Genomic DNA, 17,123 nt, shown 5'->3' with positions numbered 1-17,123 from the left:
GCAGGAAAGAGCCCAGGACTGGCTGTCCTCCCTGGGCAAGGTAACCAGCACCCCCCACCCCCAGGGCGTCTCCTCGGCCTGCTAAGCATGAAGGAGTCTGGGCAGAAACCATTTTCAAGCCAGATTTTTCACCTGAGGTGTCAACCAGACGTCACCTCTGCTGAAAACTCCAAGTGCAAGGCTACCAAGTGGCACAGTGTAAGTTCGGATCCTTCCTGTGCCACTCTAGGCCCAGAGGGACTGAGAAGCCACCTGCTGTCTCCGCCCCTGGGCTGCTTGGGAAAAGCCAGCAGCCAGCGCGGCAGCCGGGAGTGTGGAGTGTCTCCCTCCTCTGGCCCTGGCAGCTCAGGTCCTGGCAGCAGGAGGGCTGGTACCATGGGGGACAGGGAAACCGCTGCCCTCACATTCAAAACAGCCTTGACTGTGGCCTGGTCATGGGATTAAAAACTGTGTATGTGGTGGCAGGGAGGGTCAGAGGGGGAATCTTATTAATACAGAATACATCATAAGCCATATATATTAAAATCATTAACAGTATATAGTCCCATGGTAGCTCCAGCCCCTCACACATGCTCAGGTGGCATGGCCAGCCCTTTGCCTTGGTCCAGTCTCACCCTCGGGGGCAAAGAAGGGACCGCTTGCTCCCTTTCCCCAGGCTCTTGGCCCACAGCCCTTCCATGCCATCCATGACGCGCTGCAGGCAGCCCCAGTGGTCATCTGTGTGCCAGCTCTGCCGTCACTGGGAAGGGGCCTTGGCCTCGCTGCTGCCCCCCTGGCTGGGCTTTGGCTTTAGCAGGATGAATCTGTTGAGGAGGTCCGTTTCTGAGCTGGCCTGGGCCGTCCCATACCCCTCACCTGTGGACACACAGGCAGGCTGAGGCCTTGGGCCCGGGACAGAAGGCCCCTGCCCAACATGCCTTGTCCTCCACAGAGCCTCCTGGCCGGTGTGGGTGGGGCCCAGCAGTGACTCACCGGCATAGCTGGAGGCCTCAGCGATGTTCTGGGAACTGGTGATGTGGTGCCAGTAGGCACTGCGGGGCAGCATGGTCGTGGGCGTGCAGGGGTATGAGTAATGTTCTGTGCCCTTGTTCAGCAGCTGTGGGGCAGAGAAGGGTCAGTGGCTAAGCCCAGAGCAGCCAGCCCAAGACCCTGCCTGCCTCTCCCGGACACACCAGCTGGAGACAGCTGCCACTCTCACGGCCCCCCGCCCGCCAGCCTCCCCCTACCCTGGACCGAGACACGCACTGCCTCACCCTCACGTTCTTCTCCATTTCCAGCAGGACCCTCTTGTGCTGCTCAGCGATGGCCAGGGTGGCACTGTGGACCCGCTGGTAAATCTGTTCCCCATCCTGCGTCTGGAAGGTGTAGAGCCCTTCCCCAGCGTCACACATCCTGGGGACACAAGTAGCACCGAGAGCCAGGTGGTGGGTATGACCCCATGTGTGTGCACATGCACAGTCAGGCTCTCGTCTGGGAACAGGCAGGGCTGTCGTCTGAGGGTCTGACCACCCAGCTCAAACACGCTGAACATTTTCTGTGTGCCAGGTGGGGGTCTATATGCTTTACAAGGATTAATCCATTCCATTTTCCCCACCACCCCACTCTGGTCTGTGTGCTACTACCGTTTCCTCGTTATTATAATTTTTCTCAAGCCATTTTACAGATGAGGAAACTGAGGCATTCAGAAGGTAACAACGAAAGTTACACAGTGGATTATACAGAACTTGAGTCTAGGCAGACTGCTCCAGGGTTCAAGCTATACCCAGTCCTTACCATAACCCAGTCTATGAGGTCAGGTACTTTTATCATCCCCTATTTGACAGAGGAGGAAACTGAGACTCAGGTCCACAATCACAGAGCTAGTCAATGCCAGGGCCAGCATCTGATCAGAGCCTGAGCAGTCTGACTTGGTAAACAGCTTCACTTGACCTACCTGCTGTGAGTCTCAATTTCTTCATCTGTAAAATGGGTTCCCCTTCAGCATGCTGTGCTGATAAATAACTTAAGCTTCCAGCACAGTGCCCGACACAGTGAATGGCAGCTACCATCATGACCGCGGTGGGACGGCGGGGAGGCGAGTGGGTCCTACCGGCCAGCCTCGAAGGTAAAGCGTGTGGCATCCCGGCCATAGCGGCGCAGTGAGCAGAGGGGCCACGAGACGAGCTTCACGCGGGGGTTGTGTATGTCCCAGAGGTAGATGTTCTCGTGGGTGATCTGCAGCTTGCACTCGCCATACACATCCAGGTTGGGGCAGGGCAGCAGGAAGACGTTGAAGCGATCTGGATGGGAGTGGGCAAGTGGGCCTGGAGCTTTGTGGGGGGCCTGGGGGGGGTCTCCCTCTCACCCCCACCCCGTGCCAGCGCCAGGCCTCACCTGTCTGCTCGCACTGCACTCCTGGGGCCAGGAGGTCCGGCTCTCCCAGACTGATGTCATTGAGCCTCGACCCCAGGCACTCCACAGACAGAGTCTTGTACCACTCCTCTGCCTCCAGCTCTGGAGAAGATAGTCCCTCTTCGTGCCGCCAGCTCAGGGGCCCCAGCAGCCCAGCCCATGTGCTTCAGCCGGAGTCACCCCACCCCGCCAGGCAGGGGGCAAGGCCAGCGGGCTCTGTGCGCCTGCCCCACCTCGCCCTGGGGCTGCTCCCCCAAAGGTGCCCTGCACCCACACATCATACCCAGGCAGTGGACCTTGACCAGCCCACAGCCTGCAGCCGCATCCCCTCACCTGAGTCGCAGGTGAAGGTACGTGCCGAGTCGTCGGTGAATATGATGGCCACTGCCTGTCTCTTGGTCTCCTTGGGGAGCCGTGTGACACACTTGACGTTGCTGATCTCTGTCACCTGGAACAGCATCCACAAGGTACTCGGCCAGGTTGAAGCACCTCCCTCTGCATCCCCCATGGCTCTGCCACCCCCAGGAGGGTCCTCTTGGCCCTCAGGACTCTGAACAAATCCTCGCTGCTTACAGGTTGGGAGAGCTAGGGCCCGGGCCCCCTAACCTTGGGGCAGCCTCGGAGGCACACTGACTTCTCATCTGGATACTTCTCCAGCCGCTGGGGCCCCTTGCTGGAGGATTTCCGGAACACCAGCCAGCACCTCCGGTAGATCTGTGGGACAAGATGGCAGGGGGATCAGACCCCGGACCACCCCCAAGGCAGCCGGTGACCCTGGAGTTACCCCTGCCTACCACAGCGGGCAGTGCCGCACAGCCTTCCAGGGAGCTCAGGCCCAAGAGATCTGGGGACAGCTGACACGAGCATGACACCCTGCCCTGGGGAAGAGGACCCTCCCCGAATTGAAAAGTCAGTCGTTTCTTCGCTGGCTCTGAAAGGCTGTCCCATAAAGGGTGCTCCTGAGTTACTGTTTACTGAGCTTAGCTCTGGGTGTAACGTAAGTAGCCAACATTTATGGAGTGCTTCCTATTTGTACTTTTTGTTATTAGCACTCTTCACATTTAATCTCAGGGTCACTCTTGAGGTCGCTTCTATTATCATCTCCACTTTATTAGACAGGGAATGAGGCACCCCAAAATTGAGTAACAGCTAATGAATGGTAGAGCTGGTATTTAAAACAGGCTGCCTAGAACCAGGGCTGTCCTGGGAGCCCGCTGTGCTAAGGTTCTGCCCAGGGCCCCAGGAGCACCCGCCACGACAGAGGCAGTGCTGCGGGGACAGGGATTAGGCCCTTGCCCGGTCCCAGCCTGCAAAGCACCGTGGCCCTTGTTCTTAGAGCCGGGGGAGGGCTCTTGATGTGGGTAACACCCCCTCTTGTCTCTAGGACCTTTCACTAACCCTCTCTTCTCATTCTCTGACCAACCCTGGAGTGTAGGGAATCAGGGTTAGTTCCCTGTTCCAGCTGGGAAACCAGAGGCTCTCAGAGATCAAGGGGCAGAGCCAAGAAACTGGGGTTACCCCAGAGCACGGTGCCTTCCCGGGCAAGGTTCCCTCCTTGTCCCAACCACTGCCCGTACCTAAATCCACCCCAATTCTCTGTAGCTTCACGGACTCCATCCAAGAGGCAAGAGCCAGGGAGCAGGAAGCCAACCACTCTCCGGGGCTAAGGGGCAAGCTGGCTTGTCAGACAACCCCCCACAAAGGGGTGGCCCTAGCCACCTGCCTGGGCTGCTGACTCTTCCTCCCATGGCCCCCTCCCTCCCACCTTAGGCTCTCTTCCAGTCCAAAGTCTGGCGGGGATGTACCTCCTCTTTCAGCAAGCACTCCAGAAGCCTGGCAGAGCCATTCCCCGGGAATCTCCAGTGCTCCTCTCACTGGCAAACAGTGGGGAGACTGAGGGGCCCAGAGCAGAGGAGGCGAAGGGGCCTCTGGGCCACAGGCTCAAGCCCCCTCCCCTTCTCTGCCCTGCTGTGTGGGTACCAGGTCCTCGGCAGGCAGGATCCTGGGGTGCGGTGGGCTCAGGCAGTCCCCATCCCAAGAAGCTACTCACAACCAGGCTATTTCTGGCCCCTGAGACTAGGAGACATGTCTGTCCCTGCCCCCATGACCCTGGCTCAGCCCCTGGTCTATCCACCTAAACCCCAGCAGGCCTCAGCTCTCAGCTGAGGAGCTCCTTTAGGGCAGAGACTATATTTTATTCTCAGAATCCTCACATCCCAGTCGCTTCGTTAACAGACCTCTGCTGAACAAGTGAATGATAATATGAAGGGACCGTGAATGAATGGATGGATTGATGGATGAATGCAGGAATGCTGCCGACCCAGATATGCCCTGCCAGGATGGGCTCCATGCCGTCTGCAGAGGCAGGGGCAGAAGTCCTGGGGGCCTGAGCACTCCGGTTGCCTGGTTACAGGACACACACACACACACACACACACGCAGCACGCACACGCAGCACATACACACACAGCCCCAGGGAGCCACTGCGCTCAAGAGCCCTCCTTCCCCACTTCTCATAGGTCTTTGATCAGCGCTTCAGAAACACTCTGCCAGAGCTCTGCCTTGGGAGGAAAGCCCTGGCAGGTAGGACGATCTGCTCCTGATCTCTTCCACCCCTTACCGCCTCGCCTCTGTGGGCTGAGGCAAGAATGGCTGCCCCGGGACAAGAGCAGCTGGGTGGCCGCAGCCCCTCACAGCAGGTCTGCAGGGGGAAGCCGGGTTCCCTGAGTGCGAGCGATTCCAGACCAGGCCTGGCCACGCCCCAGCCCCTAAACCGTCCCCCTGACTGTGCCCACCATGGGTTCCCAGGCCTGCCCCTGGAACAGGCCTGGTTCTGAGCCCAAGCGGCCACCCCAAGTGGCTTGCCTTCCTGGGAAGCTCTGCTCTGGACAGGGTTGCAGCCCAGCTGGCCCCTGGGGACCTGACAGGTCTGGGCCCTCAGGAACGAGTCACCACACTAGAACCTGGGCCCCCACCCCCTTGCCTCCCCACCTCAGCCTTAGTTCTTCTCCTTGTTCTGTGCGCAAAGTGGGTTCCATCCTTCTCTCAGGGCACGAACAAGGTGGCCGATGGCCACCACGGCCCAGGTTGGGATACAGTCCAAATCCAGTTAAGACCCCAAACATGCCCACCAGCTAAGCGGCCGCCTCCTGCCGGGACAGAAGAGCCTCCCGCAGGGGCCCTGGGGGTTGAGGGCACAGGAGGGGAAGGAGGTGCAGGAGCCGCCCTGCTCCAAGGCCAGTCCTGCTCTGTCTGGTTCGCAGGCAGGGAAGCTGAGTATCAGAGCCCTGCTCCTCCCCCACCCCACTCAGCTGAGCCAGGAAGCCTTGAGCGGTCGGATCCCCCACCCCATCAAGGCCATGGGGGAGGGGGAACGGAAGGGCAGGGGACCCAGGTAAAACACAAGACTTGGGCTACCTCAGTCGCCAGGGTTTTCTTTCTACTGGGGAGACCCCTCACTGGAGGAGGGAGGAGGGTCCGGGAATAAAGCCCGCTCTCGGGACAATCTCACCAAGATTATTAAATTGGTCCCCGGGGCCCCTGCTCATGCCTTTTGGGCGGTTTCCAGCCGTACGGGGTGGGAGAGGGTGCACACCCAGCAGAGGTGTGTCTGAGGCCTCATCTCCACAGGCCCTCCAAGCCCCCAGCCGCCTCCAACACCTGGGAGGAAAGCAGCCTGTCCCAGTGCCACGGGCCATCCAGCCCAGCCAGGTTCTCTCTCATAAACCACGTAAACACCGGCTTCTGCACCCCTCCCACCACTGCCCTCCCCCCAGCAACCAACCACTCTCCTTCTCAAATGCTTTTTTTAACTGGAAAAGCAACCACCAAAGATAAATAAATAAACGCCCGTACACAGAAAGCAATGGGAAGCAGGGGAGATGAGGTACTTAAAAGCAAAGAGGCCAGGAGAGGGGAGGAAGGAAACGAGGAGGTGATGGCAAGGGGAAGTGAGAAGCCGGTCTCAGCTCGGACACAGCCCGGCATTTCCAGCCGCTGCCCTGGCGACAACTTCAACAATAGCAGGGGAGCCGCCTGCCCATCGGCTGCCACCGCTGGCCCAGCCGCTGGGATGCCAGCCAGCCAGCCCGGCTGGGGCGGGAGCTGCAGCAGGCAGAGCCGGGCCCAGGCACATGCTGGGCAGCCCGCTGGCCAGAAGCCTCCAGACCAGCAATGCACGATGCCGGGCCACAGGCGGGCAGCCGCACACCCCGGACACGCCACCAGGCGCCAGCCCAAGTTCCTTGGCAGGGCCCCCTGGAGGTGGCTCACCCCGAGCTTCCTGCTCTTCATCTTCACGTAGCCCTGCTTGACGATGTCGTTGAAATTGGTCGCCATGGTTTCTCCACCGTCTTTGAGGCTCTGGCCGGCCCAGGCGAGGGGAGGGATGCCCAGGTGGCCTCGGTTTCCCGGCTCCTCCGATCACCTGTTCGAGATACTCCGTCGGGGCTGCCTCAGCATTGTTCTAGCAGCTCTTTCGCCCGGAGCCTGCTGGAAGTAAAACTGACAGGGAGATTACACAGTGACATCTTTCTCTTCCCCTGGCTGTCTCGCTCTTTCTTCCTTCCTCTTCCCACACTCCTCCCTCCCTTCCTCCCTCAGCCCGCCCTTCTTCCTTCCCTTCCCTCCCCACCCCAGGACGACAGAACCATTCAGGAAAACCGAGGTGGAGGCAGCTACGAGGAAAATGGTCCAGCCCAGTCCCCTCCCTCACGGCTGGGGCTGGCGGTTAACCCCTTCCTGGGAGGACTGGCTCCGGCTCCTGCTGTGGAGGTGCGGGCAGAGGAAAGGAGGTGGCCCCGAGCTGCTGTTGGGCCCTATCTCCTGCTACAACTTAGGGGTAGACTTAGAGCAGGCCCCCCTCCTGTGCACAGGAGGCTCCACACGGGAAAGCCTTCCCAGAGATGGGGCTCTTGGGAGATGGCACAGATTCTGGGACCCATGCTCCCTGAGGTTAGACAACTTCCCTTGTCAGTCTCAGCAGACCCCCCAATCCCTCTGCCCCACCCCGTTCTATACCTGGTTCTCCTCAGCTCCAGGCAAGAGGCTGAGAATCGTCACCTCAAGCCCACTCAGGCCCTGCTCTCTGCCCCTGGAACTCTTCAGCAGCTCGTCTGGGTGCTGCTTCCTGGGTGGGAGGGCAGAGTCCAGTGGGGCGGGCTCTCAGATAAGCCTGAGGAATGTGCTGGGCAGGCTGGAGGTGGCCACTGTGGAAGCAGTCACCTCGCCCTGGCGCTGGGAAGGTCAGGCTGGTCTGTGAGGGCACTGGGTCTGGCCAGGACTTGCGGTGCCCCACATCCTGAGCACAGGCAGGAGTTAATTACATGGAGAACTAGCAATCACCTGGGCTTGGGGCAGAGGACAAAGCTGGACCACACTGAGGGGCACCCAGGGGCAGCCAATATGCATCGGGAAAAGGGGTGCCGTCAGGGGCTCTCAGAATCAGGCAGATTACCAGATAACGAAGACTCAGACTTAGGGGGGAGGTGTCTCAGTGATGACCCAGTCCAACATCGATTCTACATCATTTTACAGTTGGGGAAAAGAAAGCTGCCCAGAGGGGATAAGCAGCACGGCCAAGGTCACACAGCAAGCCCATGGTTCAGCCAGGGACATGTAAGTTCCAGAGTGGGTGATGGAGGCAGGCCTGCGGGTGGAATGCCCTGCCACATGGCTCTGGCGGCCTGCCACCACCTAAGCCTTCTCTGCCATCCAGGCTCAGAGGCAGGGCTGTGCCAGCAACATGGCCCCCCGTGTCTCCAGGATTGCTGGGTGGGAACGGAGCAGTATTTCTGGGGTCAGCTGGGCATCTGTGCTGCCAGGACAGGGCCCTGGGGCAAGCATCCTGCTGGAGCTGCCAGCAGCTTGGCATTAATTAATCTTCTGGAGGCCTGTCGAGTCCCTAACAAGGAATAGATGTGACTACCCCAGTGAGCACACGAAAACAGGCAGAGGGACAGACGGTAGTGCTCCCTATGCCCCTTGTACCCCAAGAGCCTCTTCAGCACCCCTCAGTGGCCTCCCTGCCCATCCACTCGCTCTCTCCCAGCTCCCTGGGGGCCAAGACCCTTCCACACCCAAGTGGTCTGCTTTCCTCCTATAAGGTCTAGCGTGGGGTACCCTCCCTAGTACTGACCCCCAACATCCTTGCCATACCTGGGTGCTGGCACTCAAAGAAGAGTAAGTTTTCCCAGCTCTGCCTCTACCAGCTGGGGCTGCCTTGTCCCCACAGCGAGGACCAGCTCCGTAAAAGCCCCCTCCAAGGTGCCAGCTGGCTGGCTGCTGGCTGAGGGGCCACAGCGTGGAAGGCCCCTTTCAGAACACACCTACAGCGAGGCCCCTGGGTTCATCCAAGGCAGCCATAGACGTGGCCCAGCCAGGAACATGAATCGAACTGGCAGGTGGTCCCGCGTAAGCCATTTAACTCCTCAGCGCCTCAATTTCCCCATCAGTTAAAAAAAAAAAATGAGGATAAATCCACCTATTTTAAATGAGGAAATGAATCTATGAGGCACCTGCCTGCCCACGTTGGACCCAGAGCTTCTGCCTTGAAAACCCCAAGGGCTGTTTTTATTGCGAGAGCTGCTGCCCAGCCGAGGGCTGTGAAAGCACCCTAACTCAGCCTTCCACCTGCCCAGTGCAGGCCTGCTCCTTCCTGGCTCCACCAGTTACCTTCTCAGCAGCACCCCTTGAGTGACTGCCATCACCAAGCTCTCAAGAGCACCTGTGCCATGTCTGTCCACAGTCCCACACCCCATGCCCTAGAAATAAACCCACAGAGACAAACCACTGGGAAGAGCAACCTTCCAGGGGAAGCCCGGGTGTCAAAGGGCCTGGCAGCCCACACTGGCCTGGAGTCACAGGTGGTGCTGACCTTACTCAGTCCCTAATGAATATGCAAGAGCAAGACCCACACTGGGGCCCAAAGTGGTAGAGCAAAGGGGAGCTGGGGAGGAGGGAGAGGGGGGAAGAGCCAATAGGTAGACTCACAGATTTGATGGGCAATGGGGACAAGGTGAGAGGGGGCACCCAGAGCCAACCCATGCCCCAAAGGGACTGCACTGTGTTAAGCAACAGAAACGGCCCCCAGGCTGAGCCTGTGCGGACCCAATGAGGCATCAAGGGACGGAGAGCAGCTGAGCTCAGCAGGCCAGGAACTGGGAAGGCAGCCCCCGCCCTGCTGCACCTGGGGCCACTTTCCCCATCACTCCTGAACAACCACCAGCTCTGCCTCTCACGAGCCTAGAGCAGGGGAAAAGGCCCTGCTAACTGGAGAGGGCCTGTGGTCTCAGGTGTGCAAGGTTAGCTCTGAGCACCCAGAGGGGCTACGCAGGACGCCCAGCAGCCCCCTCAGCACTGCGGTAGGGAGCAGGGACCCCCGTTCCTCCTCCCAACCTGGCATCGAAGCAGCTGCTCAACCAGAGATCGTCCCCGCCCTGGACCAGGCCACCGCTAGCTCCTCCAGAAAGAGGAGGAGCCCCCCTCTCCCAGGAAGGGCAGGTGTCCTGTGCGGAGGGGGCATGAGACTCCCTGGTGCCCAGCAGAGGGGTGGGGAGCGGCCCCCTGCTCACCTGCCCCAGGTGGCAGTCGTCTAAGCACCCCTCCCTGCACCTCCCTGATTCTGCCTGGAGGCTTTGGCTCCAGAACAAACGCTACCCGCTGCTGTTGGCAACCAATGACTGAGCAGGAGCGGCTGCCTGCCTGGCTGGGCCTCCCCACCCCATGACAGATCGGATCTTATCAGGGCTTCAGGGACAGCCCTACCTGGACACTTGGACACCGTCTCACTGATGGCTCGCTGTCTCCACCCCCCGCAAAGATCCCATTGGCGGGATTCTCTCTGGCGTGAGGGTCATTTCCCATCACCTGCCTGGTCCTCTCTACCTGTGTGATTATTATCAGGGGCCAGGAGGAGGTCATCCCCTCCCCAGACGGCCCCACCCCTGACCTCCACCTATGCAAATCCCCACAAGCAACCACCACCTGAAACACTGCAGGTCCCAAGATGGGTGGCAAAGACAGATCAAAAACCAACGGGGTGGGGGTGGGGGTGGGGGTTCACTGGTGGCGCAGTGGTTAAGAATCTGCCTGCCAATGCTGTGGACACGGGTTCGAGCCCTGGTCCAGGAAGATCACACATGCTGTGGAGCAAATAAGCCCATGAGCCACAATTACTGAGCCTGCGCTCTAGAGCCCACGAGCCACAACTACTGAAGCCCATGCGCCTAGAGCCCGTGCTCCACAACAAAAGAAGCCACCGCAATGAGAAGCCCGCGCACCGCAACGAAGAGTAGCGCCCGCTCGCCGCAACTAGAGAAAGCCGCACACAGCAACGAAGACCCAATGCAGCCAAAAATAAATAATGAATTAATTATTAAAAAAAAAAACGAACTGGGCAGAGAAGACTGGCGGGAGGAGAGGACGTCTGAACAGCCCTCCAGTTAGGAAAGTGGTGCTGTGTCTCCACACCACTGCCACTCCGCTCTCTCCAGGTTGCCTGCCCACCCGTCCAGCCTCATCTCCCCCGGGGCTGGCCTTCTTTCTGTTCTTCAACATGCCTAACTCCTACCCACGCAGGATCACTGCACTTGCTGTTCCCTGCCTAAAACTCTATTCCCTCAGATGGTCCAAGGTTCATTCTACTGCATCATTCAGGTCTCAGCTCAAAGACTGTCACTTCAGAGAGGTCTTCACAGACCATGCTGGCCAAAGGAGCTCCTCAATCAGCCTCTATCGCAACACCCAGTTTCACTGTCCCCCTATATCACTCTTCATCTGCCGATTTGCCGATTTGCTACTCGGCCACTCTCTGTCTCCTACAGCGCCCTAGAACGTCAGCTTCCTGATGGCTAGGCCGTGTCTGTCTAGTTAATGGCTCCATCCCAGCACCTAGAATGGTGCCTAGTGTGGCGTAGGTGCTCGGTATTTGGGGACTGAAAACATAATTATTTCCAGGACTTGTTCTCCTCATCCTTTCTCCCACCACCATCAATATCCACCTGGTCAGACCCAGCTCAACTTCCAGAGACGTGTGAGCAGCAGTGGGTTCCCACCTCCCTGGGCCCCAGACCCACAGTTTGGTTCAAAGCTGATCCTGGGAGGAGACAGCACTGCTGACACTGTGTCCAGGCCTGGCCAGGTGGCCCCACCTTGGCCTCGGTTGTTGGATGAGGTCATGCCCAGCTCTGCTGCCCTGCCTTAGAGGGAAGAGCTAGAAGTAGCCAGTGCCCAGGCTCAGAGGGGCAGGCAACTGGGCGGGAGGGGGCACAGCTCCTGAGACCCATCCCAGGTGGGGGGCAGGAATGGCCTGCACTGGAGCCACATCCCCTAAAAGGGGCAAGAAAGGAATCTGCACTAAATAAATAAGCCCAGCCTCAAACTGCTGCTGTGAACCCTGCCAGGCTTGTCACTGCCCTCCACTCTCAGCCCCCTACACCTGAAACGCTCCATCCAAGTCTCCTGGCAACTGCCACGCACCCACGGCTGGGGACAGGGAGACTGCACAGAGGCCCTGCTCTGCCCACATCACCCAGGTGCCCAGGCTCCGCTCGTACACCTCTGCAGTGACAGAAAGCATTTAACTGGAAGCAGGGCTTTGGGTGTCCTGGGAGAGAAAGTGGACAGGACCCCAGCACCAGGGAAGAAGAATCAAGGAAAGGAGGCAGCTGGCTCCTCCTTTAAGTTGTAGGGTAGGAACCATTTGCAGGTAGGGTGGGCAGTAGGGGGGCAGATGGAGAAAGTGTTGGAATTTGGGGGTGGGGTTTGAGAGAGCAAGAGGCCATGGGAGCAGGAAGGGTGGGAGGAGGATGGGGGCTGTGATGCGCTGGGTTATGCCCCTTCAGGATGGCAGGCCCAGGGCCAGGGAGTACAGGGACCTGGGCTCCTCCGATGAGTGAGTGTGGGGTAGGCGTGAGGTCAGGCCCCGACCTGGGCTCCCCTGGAGAGGAGAGCTGGGGGTAGGTGGAGCTCAGGGGGTAGTTTTCAGGGGCCGGGGCTGGCTTTTGGAGGTGGACCCCTGAGGCCCCCCACAGGGTAGGAAGGTCCCACGGGCTTGGAGAGTTCTCAGGCTGGAGTAGCCGAGGGTCTCGAGAGTTCCGGCGCGGCCTAAGGTGCCCTCCCCTCCTCGCGCCCCCCTAGTTACCTGGGCGCCGCGGCCCCTGCTGGGGGCGCTGGCTCGGCGGGCGGCGGGCCAGACTCATGCCCGCGTCACGGCGCGGCCGGTGGGGGCGGCGGGGCGGCGGCGGCGGCGGCGGCGCCCGGCGCCCGGCGCCGGGTGGGGACTGCGAGGGAGGTGCAGCCGCCCAGCTCGGTTCGGGCTGGGACTCGGCGGCGCTGCCCAGCAGCCCGGCTCCAGCCACTCCGCCCCGCCCCGCCCCTACGGCGCGGCACTCCCACCCTGGGCGGCCCGCCCCCGCCGTATTCCTCCGAGCTGAGGGACAAGAACTTCCGTCCCGGCTTCCTTTCCCTCCCCGTCCCCCAACCAACCCCCGTCCCCATCCCCAGCTCGCCTCCGCGGCCCCTTCAGGTAGCCCTCGGTACCCCGGCTCAGCCTCACCGCCCCTGCCTGGGCCCCAGATTCCAATCTCACTTCGCCTCTCAGCCCCTGAAAGCTGAACACGACATCAGCTCCCAGCCTCCAGATCTCAACCACCACCCCGACAACTTCTACAGGAATCATACACACATCCACTGCTCCCCTATCCCCTACAGGACTTCCGGGGCCGTCCACAGCCTAGCCAGGACCCCCAGTGACATCCTTATCGCCCCACCCACCCCCGCACAATCCTGAAGCTTCGTGCGCGCCTCTCTCCTAGCCTGTCAGCTCCCCTAGCAGTCTGCAGCCTCCCCTTCCTCCCCTGGCCTCCTCACCGCCCTCAAAACACCCAGTACTCCCATCCTACCTCCCCCCCACACCCCGAGACTTTGCCCTCAAGTGCCAGCCCCGTTGCCCTCCATCACCTCCCAGCACACACACTCTCCTCACTGCCCCTCAGTCCTGCGCAGGTGTCCTGTCATGGCCCTGCTGGAATCACAAACCACAGGCCTCCCCAGCTGTGCAAGGCAGGGATGAGGACTTTGCCTAGGGCCTCCCCACAGGAGGGACTGTGTCACCCTACTGGTTTTCTTGTCTGCACCCTTCTACACCAGTGGTTTGTAAAGTGAAGGGTCAGCATCAGCATCACTTTGAAACTTGTTAGAAATGCAAATTCCCTGCCCCAGCCCAGACCTGCAAAATCAGAATCTCTAGTGGTGCCCAGAAATCTGCGTTTTAACAAGCCCCTACGTGATTCTAATGCACCCTAACCACTGCTTTACACCCAATATACAAAACTAAACAAAAGGCCACACCTAAACAACTGAAATCCTAAAAAATGAAAATGCCTCCCAGTCCAACCCTTGTCCAGGTTTCCTGAAAGGAAACCGCACTCTAGAGAAGCTTCCTCCAAGCTATCTAGGGCCCAAGGACCACAGCACTCACCCACGGAGTCCATGCCCCTGCCTCCTAGACACTGGGCCTCAGCCTGGCCTAGTCTTGCCCACGGAACTTCTTAGGGGGCTGTTTCTCTTCCCCTGAATATTTCCCAGAGAGGTCACTGTCATGCCGGTGGCCACCAAGGGAGCCCCAGGGACTCCCAGCAGCCTCTGCCGTGGGCCTGAGCTAACCAGTCTTACGCGGCCAGGGGAGGAGGTGGACGTGCTCAACCTGTCCCTGCCAGCCAAGCTGGCCTGGGTCTTGACCTCCTGACCTCCCCCATGCACCTTCCAGATTTGAGCCCACCTGCTTTGCTTCAAACCACAGCTCATAAAGCCCCCAGCACTTGATCCATCACAGCAAAGTCTTTTCACCACCAGTAACCTTTGGAGGAGTTTTGGCCAACAGCAAGCACCAAAAGAGTGTTCATAATAAGAAATCATCTTGTCTGGAGTGGGGTTTCTGAAACTTCTTCATTCTCTCATTCTCCTAATTTTTGCCCAATCCACTCTCTGTCTGCAGTACTGTCACCCAAATTTTTTTTAATTAAACTTCTTATTTTGAGATATTTGAAGATTCACATGCAGTTGTAAGTTGTAATACGGAGAGAATCCATGAGACTTTACCCAGTTTCCCCAATGTGACATCTTGCAAAACTGAGTACAATATCACAACGAGCACGTTGACAATGAAACAGTCAAGATACAGAACATTTCCATCACACAAGATCCCTCCTGTTGCCCTTTTATAGCCAAACTCACTTCCCTCCCCTTCTCACCCCTCCTTAACCCCTGGCAACCACTAATCTGTGCTCTATTTCTATAGTTTGGTCATTTCCAGAACGTTTTAAAATTAGAATCATAAGTACATAATCTTTGGGGACTGGCTTTTTTTTTTACTCAGCATAATTCTTTGGAGATCCATTCAAGCCGTTGCAAGTATCAATACTTTGTCCTTTTCACTGCCAAATAGTATTCCATGGAATGTATGTGCCACAGTTTATTTTGCACACTCACTGAAGGATGTCTGGGTTGTTTCCAGTTTTTGACTGTGATGAATAAAGCTGCTATAATCATTCATGTATAGGTTTTTGTGTGAACATAAATCTTTACTGCTCTGGGATAAATGTCTAGGAGTGCAACTACTGGGTCATATGGTAATTGTATGTTTAGTTTAAAAACTGCCACTCTGTTTTCCAGAGTGGCTGTATCGTTTTACATTCCCACCAGCAATGTATGATGACCTCATTTCTTCACATCCTTGCCAGCATTTGCTGTTGTTATCACTTTTCTTTTTTTTTTTTCAAGCCATTCTGATAAGTGTGTAGGGATATCTCATTGTGGCTTTAATTCGCATTTCCCTGCTGGCTAATGTTGAACATCTTTTCATGTGCTTATTTGCCATCTGTGTATCTTCTTCAGTGAAATGTTTGCTCATGTCTTTTGCCCATGTTCTAATTTGATAATTTGCCTTTTTATTGTTGAGTTTTGAGAGTTCTTTATATATTCTGGATACTAGTCCTTTTGTGGATTTACAAATCGGTTCGGGCTGGGACTCGGCGAATATGTAAACCACCTTTTGTGGTTTACAAATATTTTCTCCCAGTCTGTAGCTTGTCTTTTCATCCACTTAACAGGGTCTTTCACAAAGTAAAATTTAAGTTCAATGAAGTCCAAATTATTATTGTTCCTTTTATGGATTGTGCTTTCAGTGCGAAGTCTAAGAAGTGCCAAGTCTAACAAGTGATTACTCCTCCTATAACCTCCACCCTCCAGTGGGACTCTTTTGGCGGGGAGGGTGTGGGGACAGTGCTCTGTGAGGAGTTACACCCCGATATATTACCTCTCCCGTGCTGAGCGCAGCCCAGGCCTCAGGGCCTGTCCCAGGCGTCCCGCTGGGAGGGGGTACTTGAAAATCCTCACTCAGGACAGAGGCAGGGAAGCACGTGGGGGTCGATCCCAGATGTGCTGCAAGACCCTTCACCATTTGGAGTCTCAATTTCCTCCCCCTAAAATGGGAACAATGAGAGTTAGGTAAAATAGCATCGGTGGAAGCATCTCCCCAGTGCCTGGTGTATAGAATGGCGGGAGAGCTATTATCACACGTTACTGGGTTTTGAATCATTAATAATATACTCAGGCCCAAGATTTACCCCAAGGAAACCCAAAGCCCTTCTCTGGTGTTGACCCTTCTGGTCCCTCACCCACACTCCTGTTTGTACATCACTTGACAGTTTTCAAAGTATTTTCACCCAAAGTACTTTCGCCTGTGCTGGAACAATATTTCCCAAGCCCTAGCCACTCCAGCCACTTCGTGATTTTTCCCAGATTCAAGCGCCTCCTGTGCTATGATTTGCTCAGTGCCTTTCTTTAAATCACCTCACATTTTTCTATTTGCTTCAAGAGCAAACTACATAAATAAAATACCTTGAAAAATAAAACAAATGCATTAAATGTGTGCTGGCTAACACTGCTGCCTAGAAAGCTAACTCCAAGGCTTTTGTTAAAAAGGAGTTTAGCAAGTGTTAGATAAACGCTGAACCTACACTTCCACCTGTCTGAGACCTTCTTGAAACTGTCAGAGGTTGAAAAGAAAAATGAACACAGAATCGTTTATGCGTAGCACGATCCCACGGTGGAGTGTGTGGAGTGTGACTCCCATCATTCTACTGGCCATGGTGGTGTGAGTCCACACCTGGGGAAATGCCATCCGAGCTTACTGAACCTCATTGCAGCAACCTCGAGTAGATGTCGCAATCCTCATTGCACAGGTAGAAAAACTGAAGCCCAGTAAGTAGAAGAATTTGTCCAGGGGCTTCCCTGGTGGCGCAGTGGTTGAGAGTCCACCTGACGATGCAGGGGACACGGATTCGTGCCCCGGTCCGGGAAGATCCCACAAGCCGCGGAGCAGCTGGGCCCGTGAGCCATGGCCACTGAGCCTGCACATCCGGAGCCTGTGCTCCGCAACAGGAGAGGCCACAACAGTGAGAGGCCTGCGTACCACAAAAAAAAAAAAAAAAAAAGAATTTGTCCAGGATGATGTAGCCATGCCCGGACTTGAACTGGAGACCATGAAGTCTCTGTTTTTTGGGGCCTTGACATAACCTAGAAGGATGGGGATCCTTGTCCATGCTGGTCTCCCAGGGGGGCCTCCAGCAAAGTCCTCACTCCTCCCATACCCCCAGGTCTGCTCTTGGGAAAAGGGCAGGTTTGACAGAGCCAGAGCCAGAGGAGATGAAATCTGGAGCTGGGAGGAATCC

At 57.2% G+C, this 17,123-nt stretch overlaps 1 protein-coding gene across 2 annotated transcripts; it reads right to left on the bottom strand.

The window, feature by feature from the left end:
* Positions 1-38: 38 nt before the first annotated feature.
* Positions 39-7,515, bottom strand: DOK4 (docking protein 4). Of its 2 annotated transcripts, XM_082862952.1 has the most exons (9): positions 7,411-7,515; positions 6,664-6,894; positions 2,998-3,105; positions 2,725-2,839; positions 2,374-2,493; positions 2,090-2,279; positions 1,254-1,392; positions 973-1,096; positions 39-855 (listed from the first exon to the last, which is right to left on the bottom strand). In XM_082862952.1, the coding sequence occupies exons 2-9, from the start codon at positions 6,727-6,729 to the stop codon at positions 737-739; spliced, it is 981 nt and encodes a 326-aa protein (XP_082719078.1). In that variant the 5' UTR covers positions 6,730-6,894; positions 7,411-7,515; the 3' UTR covers positions 39-736. The 2 variants fall into 2 exon arrangements, with proteins under 2 accessions (XP_082719078.1, XP_082719077.1); XM_082862951.1 differs by having other exon boundaries at positions 39-1,096.
* Positions 7,516-17,123: the final 9,608 nt, after the last annotated feature.

This window comes from Leucopleurus acutus, assembly GCF_964270905.1.
Source record: "Leucopleurus acutus genome assembly, chromosome: 20".
Taxonomy (NCBI): domain Eukaryota; kingdom Metazoa; phylum Chordata; class Mammalia; order Artiodactyla; family Delphinidae; genus Leucopleurus; species Leucopleurus acutus.
This window is presented reverse-complemented; position numbering and strand designations above follow the sequence as displayed.